The sequence below is a fragment of the Coregonus clupeaformis genome, chromosome 25 (genome assembly GCF_020615455.1).
Source record: "Coregonus clupeaformis isolate EN_2021a chromosome 25, ASM2061545v1, whole genome shotgun sequence".
Classification (NCBI taxonomy): domain Eukaryota; kingdom Metazoa; phylum Chordata; class Actinopteri; order Salmoniformes; family Salmonidae; genus Coregonus; species Coregonus clupeaformis.
This window is the reverse complement of record NC_059216.1, coordinates 2,659,303-2,672,980: the sequence shown is the minus strand read 5'-3', so window position 1 is coordinate 2,672,980 and position 13,678 is coordinate 2,659,303. Positions and strand designations below refer to the sequence as shown.

At 41.8% G+C, this 13,678-nt stretch overlaps 1 protein-coding gene across 1 annotated transcript in view; it reads left to right on the top strand.

The window, feature by feature from the left end:
* LOC121539731 (usherin-like) overlaps positions 1 to 13,678 on the top strand; it is a 158,367-nt gene that overhangs the window by 6,935 nt on the left and 137,754 nt on the right. Inside the window, exon 3 of the mRNA XM_045207408.1 lies at positions 1,128 to 1,293. Coding sequence (XP_045063343.1) covers positions 1,128 to 1,293 — 166 coding nt within the window. The remainder of the gene's footprint in view (positions 1 to 1,127; positions 1,294 to 13,678) is intronic.

The following is a 13,678-nucleotide window of genomic DNA, read 5'->3' as shown; positions in this document are numbered from 1 at the left end:
ACACATGCACACACGCACACACACACACAAACACAGTACACACACACACGCTGGTGATTTATTGGGTGTGTTGGCCGGTGTTCATAAAAAGTAGGAGTTTCCCATAAAATGTGTTTGATGGTGTTTCATATGACACAGAGTGTGTGGGTGGCGGCTCCTTTAGACCACTGTAACAGCAGGAGAAAATCATGTTAAATATGGATATTACATGTGTAAATGTCACAATCATACTCATGTGTTTGTTATAGTGGATCTTACCCTCTGTGGTAACATACAGTCTGTCTAGACCAGGGGCCTTCACCATAGAATTAGGAATTAGAATACTAGAATGGACATGAACCTTTTTATGATGGTATAAAGGTCAGCCATTGTGGTAAGGGAGTTGGTCAACAACCATGGTTTGCCAGCGCTGTGATAAGATATTGTGTAAAATGATGAATTTTAAGAATGATTCAATTTTTGTATTTTATTAACTGCCAATATGCCAACATTCCATTCAAACAATGCAGTCAATCCACAGCCATACACTGGATGATGGGACTTAGACAAGTTGTAAATGCAACAAGTACTGTATGCAACAATTACTGTATAATATAATAGCAATCACAGCTTTCCAAAAAAACTAAAATGTAGACATTTATGGTCTGTTTACATATATTTTAGAGGCTATTTATACAGAAAAGTGGTATAAAACTGATATAAACTGTGTTTATAATTATATTAAATATTGTAGATTGACAATATTTTAGGTTGACAATAATACATTTCTGCTACACAATTTCTGCTATATCACACACCTTACTTTTATTGTCCTGCATAGTAAAATCAGGATTATACCTCTACTGCCATTAATTCCAAAATAGACTGGTTTGGATTTCTCCCTGACCATATTTACCCCATTCTGGCATTTTTGGGGGTTTTGATATAGCCCCTCTAGTCATTTCATAGGATCTCTATGGTCTTCATTGGGTGGGCAGGCTTTTGTTCCAGCCCACAGTAACACACCTGATTTAGCTTATCATAGTCCAGTGGGCACAGAGTGTGTGTGTGTGTCTGTGTGAGTTGTTGCGCATGAGTGCGTGCGTGTGTGTGTTTGTGACCCTGTCTCTCCGTCTCTCTATGGTCAGGACGGTGTTGGAGAAGAGTTCAGAGGCGCGGTTGGTGTTCCTGTTGACCGTGTCTGAGTCTGAGGTCAAACTACGGTACGGTCAGCCCAGCGGTCAGGTTGGCGCTCTGAACTTCAGCACCCAGGGCAGGCTCTCAGTGGACAGGTGGACCCACCTAGCTCTACAGGTAAGAACTGGGTTACCATACCTACCTATCTATCTATCTATCTATCTATCTATCTATCTATCTATCTATCTATCTATCTATATACTATATATATATATATATATATATATATATATATATATATCTAATCTATCTATCTATCTATCTACCCTGCCCTACCCTCACCTGCCATGCTGTTACCTGTGGTTTGGACAAGAGTGGGTCCGGGGAGACATACAGTACACACTCTACCACTGTTTAAGACGATTAAGTGATATATGTTTTCATGTTAGCTATGCCATTGTTATAACACCATTATGTAGACCTGTGTGCCACTTAGCAATTTTTGACTTTTTACTTAACCCCATGTGTGTGTGTGTGTTTGCTTGTTTGTGTCTGTGTGTATGCGCCTTTGTGTTTTCTTCTTTAAGTGTGTGTGTCCATATGTAATGCCTGGCCAATAGGCAGTAAGAGTATTGAAATGAATGTGTTAACTGAGAACCACAGCAGGTCTGTGTTGAACTGGTGTCACTACACATCTAGAGGCTGGAGAAGACGTATGGGCGGGGGGGTTAATTAACCTGGTAAACATCTGCTTTGGACCAGCTGTGGGGGCAGGGGGGCACACACACACACACACACACACACACACACACACACACACACAAAGGTGCGCGCACACACACACACACACACACACACACACACACACACACACACACACACACACACACACACACACACACACACACACACACTTAATATATAACCAGACTGTGCCCACTGCTGTAATTCAGAGATTGTGAGGTGCAGGACTGAGGAGAGCTACTGTATGGCTCTATATGCAGGAATGCCACTGCTCTGGTCAAATACTTATTGCATGTACTGTAAGCACCACTGCATATTTTTCCAAGTGTCCAAAATTTGAGTTAGGGACTTATTGAATCACTTATGATCACTTATATTCTATATGTAGACTATGGAATATACATTTTTACTGGAGGTGCCTAGACAACATTGTATGTGACTCCTTACTGTGATCCGTTAGGCCTATTTGTAGTTGACTACCTACTGACTTCCCCATCTCAGTGTTGACAGATCAATAGCTACCAGGCACTGTGTTTAAACAAAATACACTGAGTGTACAAAATGTCAACAGTGAAGAGGCAACTCCGGGATGCTGACCGTCTAGGCAGAGTTGAAAAGAAGAAGTCTAGTGTCTGTGTTCTTTTGCCAATCTTAATCTTTTAATTTTATTGGCCAGTCTGAGATATGGCTTTTTCTTTGCAACTGAGCTACAGGGGACTAGTGGATATATGAAGGCTTGAATATCCTGACCTAGTGAGATATACATGGCGGAGACTCAATCAAGCTAGTCGTCTTGACTTCTTTCTTATGTCATTCTCGTTGGCACCAAAAGTTTAAAAAGTGTTGATGGGGACAGAATGCGGTCGGACCATCATATAATTGGCATATACAGTGAGGGAAAAAAGTATTTGATCCCCTGCTGATTTTGTACGTTTGCCCACTGACAAAGAAATTATCATTCTATAATTTTAATGGTAGGTTTATTTGAACAGTGAGAGACAGAATAACAACAACAAAAATCCAGAAATACGCATGTCAAAAATGTTATAAATTGATTTGCATTTTAATGAGGGAAATAAGTATTTAACCCCCTCTCAATCAGAACGATTTCTGGCTCCCAGGTGTCTTTTATAGAGGTAAAGAGCTGAGATTAGGAACACACTCTTAAAGGGAGTGCTCCTAATCTCAGTTTGTTACCTGTATAAAAGACACCTGTCCACAGAAGCAATCAATCAGATTCCAAACTCTCCACCATGGCCAAGACCAAAGAGCTCTCCAAGGATGTCAGGGACAAGATTGTAGACCTACACAAGGCTGGAATGGGCTACAAGACCATCGCCAAGCAGCTTGGTGAGAAGGTGACAACAGTTGGTGCGATTATTCGCAAATGGAAGAAACACAAAAGAACTGTCAATCTCCCTCGGCCTGAGGCTCCATGCAAGATCTCACCTCGTGGAGTTGCAATGATCATGAGAACGGTGAGGAATCAGCCCAGAACTACACGGGAGGATCTTGTCAATGATCTCAAGGCAGCTGGGACCATAGTCACCAAGAAAACAATTGATAACACACTACGCCGTGAAGGACTGAAATCCTGCAGCGCCCACAAGATCCCCCTGCTCAAGAAAGCACATATACAGGCCCGTCTGAAGTTTGCCAATGAACATCTGAATGATTCAGAGGAGAACTGGGTGAAAGTGTTGTGGTCAGATTAAACCAAAATAGAGCTCTTTGGCATCAACTCATCTCGCCGTGTTTGGAGGAGGAGGAATGTTGCCTATGACCCCAAGAACACCATCCCCACCGTCAAACATGGAGGTGGAAACATTATGCTTTGGGGGTGTTTTTCTGCTAAGGGGACAGGACAACTTCACCGCATCAAAGGGACGATGGACGGGGCCATGTACCGTCAAATCTTGGGTGAGAACCTCCTTCCCTCAGCCAGGGCATTGAAAATGGGTCGTGGATGGGTATTCCAGCATGACAATGACCCAAAACACACGGCCAAGGCAACAAAGGATTGGCTAAAGAAGAAGCACATTAAGGTCCTGCAGTGGCCTAGCCAGTCTCCAGCCCTTAATTCCATAGAAAATCTGTGGAGGGAGCTGAAGGTTCGAGTTGCCAAACGTCAGGCTCGAAACCTTAATGGCTTGGAGAAGATCTGCAAAGAGGAGTGGGACAAAATCCCTCCTGAGATGTGTGCAAACCTGGTGGCCAACTAAAAGAAATGTCTGACCTCTGTGATTGCCAACAAGGGTTTTTCCACCAATTACTAAGTCATGTTTTGCAGAGGGGTCAAATACTTATTTCCCTCATTAAAATGCAAATCAATTTATAACATTTTTGACATGCGTTTTTCTGGATTTTTTTGTTGTTATTCTTTCTTTCACTGTTCAAATAAACCTACCATTCAAATTATAGACTGATAATTTCTTTGTCAGTGGGCAAACGTACAAAATCAGCAGGGGATCAAATACTTTTTTCCCTCACTGTACATTACACTTACTGAATTTCTAGGACAGAGGAATTTATAACTGAATTTCTCCGACATAACATAGGTACAGCAAATCCCCTTATTGTATGGGACACTTTTAAATGTGCCTTTAGAGGCCATGCAATTCAGTACTCATCTCGAAAACAAAAGAAATTTAGGTCAAAAGAGTCCATACTAACAAAGGAAATAGAAGGTCTAACAGAACAGATAGATAGCAATAAAAAAAACTGTAACATAGAGGCTCAGAATAAATTAGAAATGGAGGAACTTATTCAAGAAAGTGTAATATATTATAAAAATAAAGCAAACTGGATGGAATATGGGGAAAAATGCACAAAATTCTTTTTTAATCTTCAACATAGAAATGCAACCAAAAATAATTTACTGAAATTTCAAATGACATAGTCACCCATGATTCACCAAAGGATATTTTGAAGGAGGAAGCAAAGTACTTTAAGAATATGTTTTCGTTTCAGTCGCCTCCATCTTCTCTAACTGAAGCTAATTGTATGGATTTGTTTTCTATTGATAATGTAAAATTAACAGCCATACAGAAAGACTCATGTGAAGGTGAAATTACAGAGGAGGAACTTCTGGATGCAATTAAAGACTTTAAGTTTGGGAGAACTCCAGTGTTGGATGGCATACCAGTTGAGGTATACCAAACCTTTTTTGATATACTCAGAAGACCGTTATTACCATGTTTTAACCACTCATATTTAAATGGTAGATTATCAGACACTCAAGAAGAAGGTCTGATTTCATTATTACTGAAACAGGATACAAGTGGGAAATATAAAGATCCAGTCCATAAATAAAATTGGAGGCCCCTTACACTTCACTGTTGTGATGCAAAAATTCTAGCAAAATGTATAGCGCATAGAATAAAGGTATTGTCGGACATTATTCATTCTAATCAGACAGGTTTTTTACATGGACGATACATTGGAGATAATACAGTGCCTTGCAAAAGTACCCTTGGCGTTTTTTCTATTTTGTTGCATTACAACCTGTAATTTAAATGGATTTTTATTTGGATATCATGTAATGGACATACACACAATAGTCCAAATTGGTGAAGTGAAATTAAAAAAATATCTTGTTCCAAAAAATTCTAAAAAATAAATAATGGCAAAGTGGTGCGTGCATATGTATTCACCCCCTTTGCTATGAAGCCCCTAAATAAGATCTGGTGCAACCACTTACCTTTAGAAGTCACATAATTTGTTAAATAAAGTCCACCCGTGTGCAATCTAAGTGTCACATGATCTGTCACATGATCTCAGTATATAAACACCTGTTCTGAAAGGCCCCAGAGTCTGCAACATCACTAAGCAAGGGGCACCACCAAGCAAGCGGCACCATGAAGACCAAGGAGCTCTCCAAACAGGTCAGGGACAAAGCTGTGGACAAGTACAGATCAGGGTTGGGTTATAAAATAATATCAGAAACTTTGAACATCCCACGGAGCACCATTAAATCCATTATTTAAAAATTGAAAGAATATGGCACCACAACAAACCTGCCAAGAGAGGGCCGCCCACCAAAATTCACGGACCAGGCAAGAAGGGAATTAATCAGAGAGGCAACAAAGAGACCAAAGATAACCCTGAAGGAGCTGCAAAACTCCACAGCAGAGATTGGAGTATCTGTCCATAGGACCACTTTAAGCCGTACACTCCACAGAGCTGGGCTTTGCGAAAGAGTGGCCAGAAAAAAGCCATTGCTTAAAGAAATAAATAAGCAAACACGTTTGGTGTTCGCCAAAAGGCATGTGGGAGACTCCCCAAACATATGGAAGAAGGTACTCTGGTCAGATGAGACTAAAATTGAGCTTTTTGGCCATCAAGGAAAACGCGATGTCTGGTTCAGCAATCCCAACACCTCTCATCACCCCGAGAACACCATCCCCACAGTGAATCATGGTGGTGGCAGCATCATGCTGAGGGGATGTGTTTCAGACTGGGAAACTGGTCAGAATTGAAGGAATGATGGATGGCACTAAATACAGGGAAATTCTTGAGGGAAACCTGTTTCAGTCTTCCAGAGATTTGAGACTGGGATGGAGGTTCACCATCCAGCAGGACAATGACCCTAAGCATACTGCTAAAGCAACACTCGAGTGGTTTAAGGGGAAACATTTAAATGTCTTGGAATGGCCTAGTCAAAGCCCAGACCTCAATCTTAAAGATTGCTGTACACCAGCGGAACCCATCCAACTTGAAGGAGCTGGAGCAGTTTTGCCTTGAAGAATGGGCAAAAATCCCAGTGGCTAGATGTGCCAAGCTTATAGAGACATACCCCAAGAGACTTGCAGCTGTAATTGCTGCAAAAGGTGGCTCTACAAAGTATTGACTTTGGGGGGGGGGGTGAATAGTTATGCACGCTCAAGTTTTCTGATTTTTTGTCTTCAAAGTGGTAGGCATGTTGTGTAAATCAAATGATACAAACCCCCCCAAAAAATCCATTTTAATTCCAGGTTGTAAGGCAACAAAATAGGAAAAATGCCAAGGGGGGTGAATACTTTTGCAAGCCACTGTACATGCCAAATCCCCCAAACTGTGCTCTTTCACAAAAGTTATCAACCTATATACTTAGGGTGGCTATTTGAAAAATCTCAAATATAAAATATATTTTGATTTGTTTAACACTTTTGTTGGTTACTACATGATTCCATATGTGTTCTTTCATAGTTTTGATGTCTTCACTATTATTCTACAATATAAAACATTTTTTAAATAAGGAAAAACCCTTGAATGAGTAGGTGTGTCCAAACTTCTGACTGGTAGTGTATATACAGTGAGGGAAAAAAGTATTTGATCCCCTGCTGATTTTGTACGTTTGCCCACTGACAAAGAAATTATCAGTCTATAATTTTAATGGTAGGTTTATTTGAACAGTGAGAGACAGAATAACAACAAAAAAATCCAGAAAAACGCATGTCAAAAATGTTATAAATAGATTTGCATTTTAATGAGGGAAATAAGTATTTGACCCCTCTGCAAAACATGACTTAGTACTTGGTGGCAAAACCCTTGTTGGCAATCAAAGAGGTCAGACGTTTCTTGTAGTTGGCCACCAGGTTTGCACACATCTCAGGAGGGATTTTGTCCCACTCCTCTTTGCAGATCTTCTCCAAGTCATTAAGGTTTCGAGCCTGACGTTTGGCAACTCGAACCTTCAGCTCCCTCCACATATTTTCTATGGGATTACGGTCTGGAGACTGGCTAGGCCACTCCAGGACCTTAATGTGCTTCTTCTTGAGCCACTCCTTTGTGGACTTGGCCGTGTGTTTTGGGTCATTGTCATGCTGGAATACCCATTCACGACCCATTTTCAATGCCCTGGCTGTGGGAAGGAGGTTCTCACCCAAGATTTGACGGTACATGGCCCTGTCCATCGTCCCTTTGATGCGGTGAAGTTGTCCTGTGCCCTTAGCAGAAAAACACCCCCAAAGCATAATGTTTCCACCTCCATGTTTGACGGTGGGGATGGTGTTCTTGGGGTCATAGGCAGCATTCCTCCTCCTCCAAACACGGCGAGTTGAGTTGATGCCAAAGAGCTCTATTTTGGTTTAATCTGACCACAACACTTTCACCCAGTTCTCCTCTGAATCATTCAGATGTTCATTGGCAAACTTCAGACGGGCCTGTATATGTGCTTTCTTGAGCAGGGGGACCTTGCGGGCACTGCAGGATTTCAGTCCTTCACGGCATAGTGTGTTACCAATTGTTTTCTTGGTGACTATGGTCCCAGCTGCCTTGAGATCATTGACAAGATCCTCCCGTGTAGTTCTGGGCTGATTCCTCACTGTTCTCATGATCATTGCAACTCCACGAGGTGAGATCTTGCATGGAGCCCCAGGCCGAGGGAGATTGACAGTTCTTTTGTGTTTCTTCCATTTGCGAATAATCGCACCAACTGTTGTCACCTTCTCACCAAGCTGCTTGGCGATGGTCTTGTAGCCCATTCCAGCCTTGTGTAGGTCTACAATCTTGTCCATGACATCCTTGGAGAGCTCTTTGGTCTTGGCCATGGTGGAGAGTTTGGAATCTGATTGATTGATTGCTTCTGTGGACAGGTGTCTTTTATACAGGTAACAAACTGAGATTAGGATCACTCCCTTTAAGAGTGTGCTCCTAATCTCAGCTCGTTACCTGTATAAAAGACACCTGGGAGCCAGAAATCTTTCTGATTGAGAGGAGTCAAATACTTATTTCCCTCATTAAAATGCTAATCAATTTATAACATTTTTGACATGCGTTTTTCTGGATTTTTTTGTTGTTATTCTGTCTCTCACTGTTCAAATAAACATACCATTAAAATTATAGACTGATCATTTCTTTGTCAGTGGGCAAACGTACAAAATCAGCAGGGGATCAAATACTTTTTTCCCTCACTGTATTTGCGAGAAAAAAACAACATATGGGGGATTGGAAGTGATGCAGACAATTACATTGATGGAAGTTAAAATCTATATACAATATTAAAGCTGATCTACCCCCTAAAAAAAGAAATAATAATAATAATAATAGAGTTAGCCTAAAGACAAGATTAAATGGACAGTAGTCTGAAGGGTGAGAATAGGATCAATTGTTAAATTGTATATGAAGAATCTGATGAACAGCGCAGTTTGGAATTGACACAAAGGCAGGGAAATGGAACGGAGTGCCAAAAAGTGACTTTTGCTAATTGTCCTACAGAGTAACAAGCAAGTAAGACGTTTTAATGTCAATATAGTATCAGAAAGAGCAGAATCTGCAATTCTTTAAAATGACCCCTTGAACTTTTTTTGTGGCATAATTAGTGCTGTTACATGTGCTCCCTGCGTGCACTTGCAACACTCAAATCACATAAATATATTTATATTTTACCCCCCTTTTTCGATCTTGTCTCATCGCTACAACTCCCCAACGGGCTCGGGAGAGGTGAAGGTGGAGTCATGCGTCCTCCAAAACATGACTCACCTAACCGCGCTCCTTAACACCCGCCAGCTTAACGCGGAAGCCAGCCGCACCAATGTGTCGGAGGAAACACCGTTCAACTGGCGACAGCCTGCAGGCACCCAGCTTGCCACAAGGAGTCGCTAGGGTGCGATGAGCCAAGTAAAGCCCCGCCAGCCAAGCCCTCCCCTAGCCCGGATGACACTGGGCCAATTGTGCGCTGTCCTATGGGACTCCTGGTCACGGCCGGTTGTGGCACAGTCCGGGAATGAACCCAGGTCTGTAGTAACGCCTCTAGCACTGCGATGCAGTGCCTTAGACCGCTGCGCCACTCGGGAGGCCCCACAGAAATATATTTCAATTAAAAATATTCCATTATGATTTTTTGAAATGAATTTTCTTAAATTCATTCCTTAAGACCTGCCCTTAACAAATTGATAATGAATGATCTTTGTGGTGGTGTTTATTTAATGGATTTTAACACTTGAATTGTGGTGTTTTAGTGGTTCTTCTTTTGTACATATAAACTACAGTTACATAAACTAATGAAAATACTATTGTGTTATTTGAAATACATTTCCTTTCATATTTTAATGTTACCTAAGACCTTCATAAACACAACCAAATGATTATTCTTCCAATAGCATATATGAAATGTATTTACTAGATTGTTAGAATGTTGACTTTCAAAAGACACGTCATTGGCCTGATGGAAGATCCAACAAATCCAGGCTTTTCTAGGGTTAATCACTGGCACGGAGGCCAATGAAAGTAGATCAGGTTTGCATTAGGTTACACGCTGCATATTAAACACCATCAAAGGAAACTTAAATTATAGCCTAACGGTATGCTAATACACATAATAACAGGCCATAGCCTATATAGACCAGAACAGTGGTCACCAGCCTTTTCTTAGTAGAGATCACTTTATGAGTTAAAATGCAAGCCAAGTGCAATTCTCTGCTGGGCGCGTGAGATCAAGTGCGCCTACAATGTATTGTATGATATCAATTAAATGATCAATAGCCTATAGGGCCTAACTATAGTTCATGAGCGGAGAAGCACAGGTCAAAGTTATATTTCCAATTAAATCCCCCAAAACGATAGGCTATTTACATTGACTGAACATAAATATTGTTTCATGCATTTGCCTATTTTCATATATAATAAGAGAGGTCTGATGTTCTCCATGTAGGCCTACCACTTATTATAAATAAGGTAGAGTCCCTTATATATCTAAACTTGAGTCTCAAGCTAGATGTTATGATGAGTTTCTGGTATTGAGAAGTTCAGAATATGTTACACAGATGGAGATTTGATTCAGTCATTATTTAATGGTTACAATATTGGATTCAATGACAGGCCGTACGGACGTAGCCTCCTGCCATATGAATGACTTCCTTACAAAATCTCTCAGTTTATATAATGCTCTCCCGATCTACTTCTGTCCAACATCTGCCAACCATCATTGAGTGTCACTCATCTACCACAATAGCATCACCCTACATGGTATAGTGTGGCACCCTAGCCAGGCCATTCCATCACGTACACCTTCTAAGATTAGCCCAAATGGCCCCCAATCTATCTTGGCCCGCAGACCTTCTGTTACTCACTCGTGACATCAATAACACATGACGTGTCCTTGTCCTCTGTCACTCACATACAGCTTATGATTTTACATACATTAATAAATCCTTTATCAAAACTCGTTATATCACTAGACTATATGATAACACTGGTAATAGGTCAGTTGTTGTATCTAATTACTTGTGAGGCACATCGGAGCATAATTTGAAATAACTAGTTTTTTATTTAATGTGTCAGTGGAGGGAGTCGAAGTGGAGAAGCGTGTTTCATGATTTCTACAAGTGTTGAATAGAAACAGTGTTGTAGTGCTGATCATTGTCCCTGAATGTACCGAAACGGTACGCATGCACACACACACACACACACAAATAAACACACACACACATAAACACACACACACTCATCCATTTGATGGATAAAAAGATGAAAAGGAGAGAAAAAAAGAATACAACATTATAGTTCTAGGAAGAAGAGGCTCCGGGGAGAGAGGGGAGGAGATAAGGAAACTGCCATCCCTAGATGCTTGTCCGATGTGATTATGATAACGAAAAAGTGAAAACGCAGCCTGGAGGAAGGAGAGAGGTGGATGGGTAATGTGACTCTAAGGCATTCTGTGTTGGGGGTGCCAGGGGGTGGTGTGTGTCAGTAACACTAAGAGGTGAACAGTAGTGTAATGTGTGTGTGTCACCTCAATCAAATTAATTTATAAAGCCCTTTTTACATTTAGCAGACGCTCTTATCCAGAGCAACTTACAGTTAGTGAGTGCATACATTTTTTTCATACTGGCCCCCCATGGGAATCAAACCCACAACCCTGGCGTTGCAAGCGCCATGCTCTACCAACTGAGCTACACGGGATGTCACAAAGTGCTATACAGAAAACCCAGCCTAAAACCCCAAACAGCAAGCAATGCAGATGTAGAAGCACGGTGGCTAGGAAAAAAAACCTAGAAAGGCAGAAACCTAGGAGGAAACCTAGAGAGGAACCAGGGTCTGAGGGGTGGCCAGTCCCCTTCTGGCTGTGCTGGGTGGAGATTATAATAGTACATGGCCATTAAGACCAGATTTTTCACTAAGATGTTCAAACATTCATAGATGACCAGCAGGGTCAAATAATAATCACAGTGGTTGTAGAGGTTGCAACAGGTCAGTACATCAGGAGTAAATGTCACTTGGCTTTTCATAGCCGGGCATTTAGAGGTTGAAATAGCAGGTGCGGTAGAGAGAAAGAGTTGAAAACAGCAGGCCTGGGACAAGGTAGCACGTCCGGTGAACAGGTCAGTGTTCCATAGCCGCAGGCAGAAGAGTTGAAACTGGAGCAGCAGCACGACCAGGTGGACTGGGGACAGCAAGGAGTCATCAGGCCAGGTAGTCCTGAGGCATGGTCCTAGGGCTCAGGTCCTCCGTGAGGGGAGGTAGAGAGGGAGAGAGAGAGTATTAGAGGGAGCATACTCATATTCACACAGGACACCGCATAAGACAGGAGAATAAGACCAGATATAACAGACTGACCCTAGCCCCCCGGCACATAGACTATTGCAATATAGAAACTGGAGGCTGAGACAGGAGGGGTCGGGAGACACTGTGGCCCTGTCCGACGATACCCCCGGACAGGGCCAAACAGGCAGGATATAACCCCACCCACTTTGCCAAAGCACAGCCCCCACACCACCAGAGGGATATCAACAGACCACCAACCTACTACCCTGAGACAAGGCTGAGTATAGCCCACGAAGATGTCCTCCACTGCACGAGCCCGAGGGGGCGACAAACCGGACAGGAAGATCATGTCAGTGACTCAACCCACTCAAGTGACGCACCCCTCCTAGGGACGGCATGGAAAGCACCAGTAAGCCAGTGACTCAGCCTCTGTAATAGGGTCAGAGGCAGAGAATCCCAATGGAGAGACAGGAACCGGCCAGGCAGAGACAGCAAGAGCGGTTTGTTGCTCCATTTCTTTTCCGTTCACCTTCGCACCCGACCGATATGGGATTTTTGTGTCCTATACTGATACTGATTTTAGGGAGGCAAAAGTCACAGATTACCGATATATCTGCCAATATATGGTTTTATAGAGGTGGACTGAAAAACAGACCTTTTTTTCCACACATTGTGCTCCAAAGGATTAACATTATTTAAGAAAATGATATTTGTGGTTGACATGATGAACACCAAAAAGCTAATATATCCTCTATAAATAAGAAAGTAAATACAAAACACTTGTTCAGTTTACCTTCTTAGGTACAACTTAAAGGTTTGTCTATCTATGGCGGTGGATAAGAATGCAGAAGTGTTTGTGCTGAAACACCACAAGCACACTAATAAACAAGAAGGACTGAATGAATTCAACTTTCTCAAAGTAAATCTGAAACTGCACTTTTCACAAACTATGCAGTGAAATCCTATAACATGCAGTTCATGTCACCACTTTGTATTGAGTAGATTCACTACAGTGCTTTACAACAGTCAAAGGTCATGGAAAGATACTTTTGAGGAGATGGGAAACTCCATTGGAATCGTATTAACGCCAATTGTGTATGTTTCCCTTGCGTCGTCAATGGACCGCACGGTGCATTTTGGGCGATTCTGAGACAAGGTGAGCTCTCCTTCAAAGAGTGTATGGGAGTCAATTGGGCGCTAGCTCAAAACCCCAACATTAGCACGAATGTTCGTCAACAAGAAGTACAACTGTACAAATATTTTTCGAGATGTGAGATAATTAACTTGTTCTCTGTAATATCGTATAGCTTTGGAATTGTGACAGGCAGGTTTCTCGACTCATACCCTGACTTTG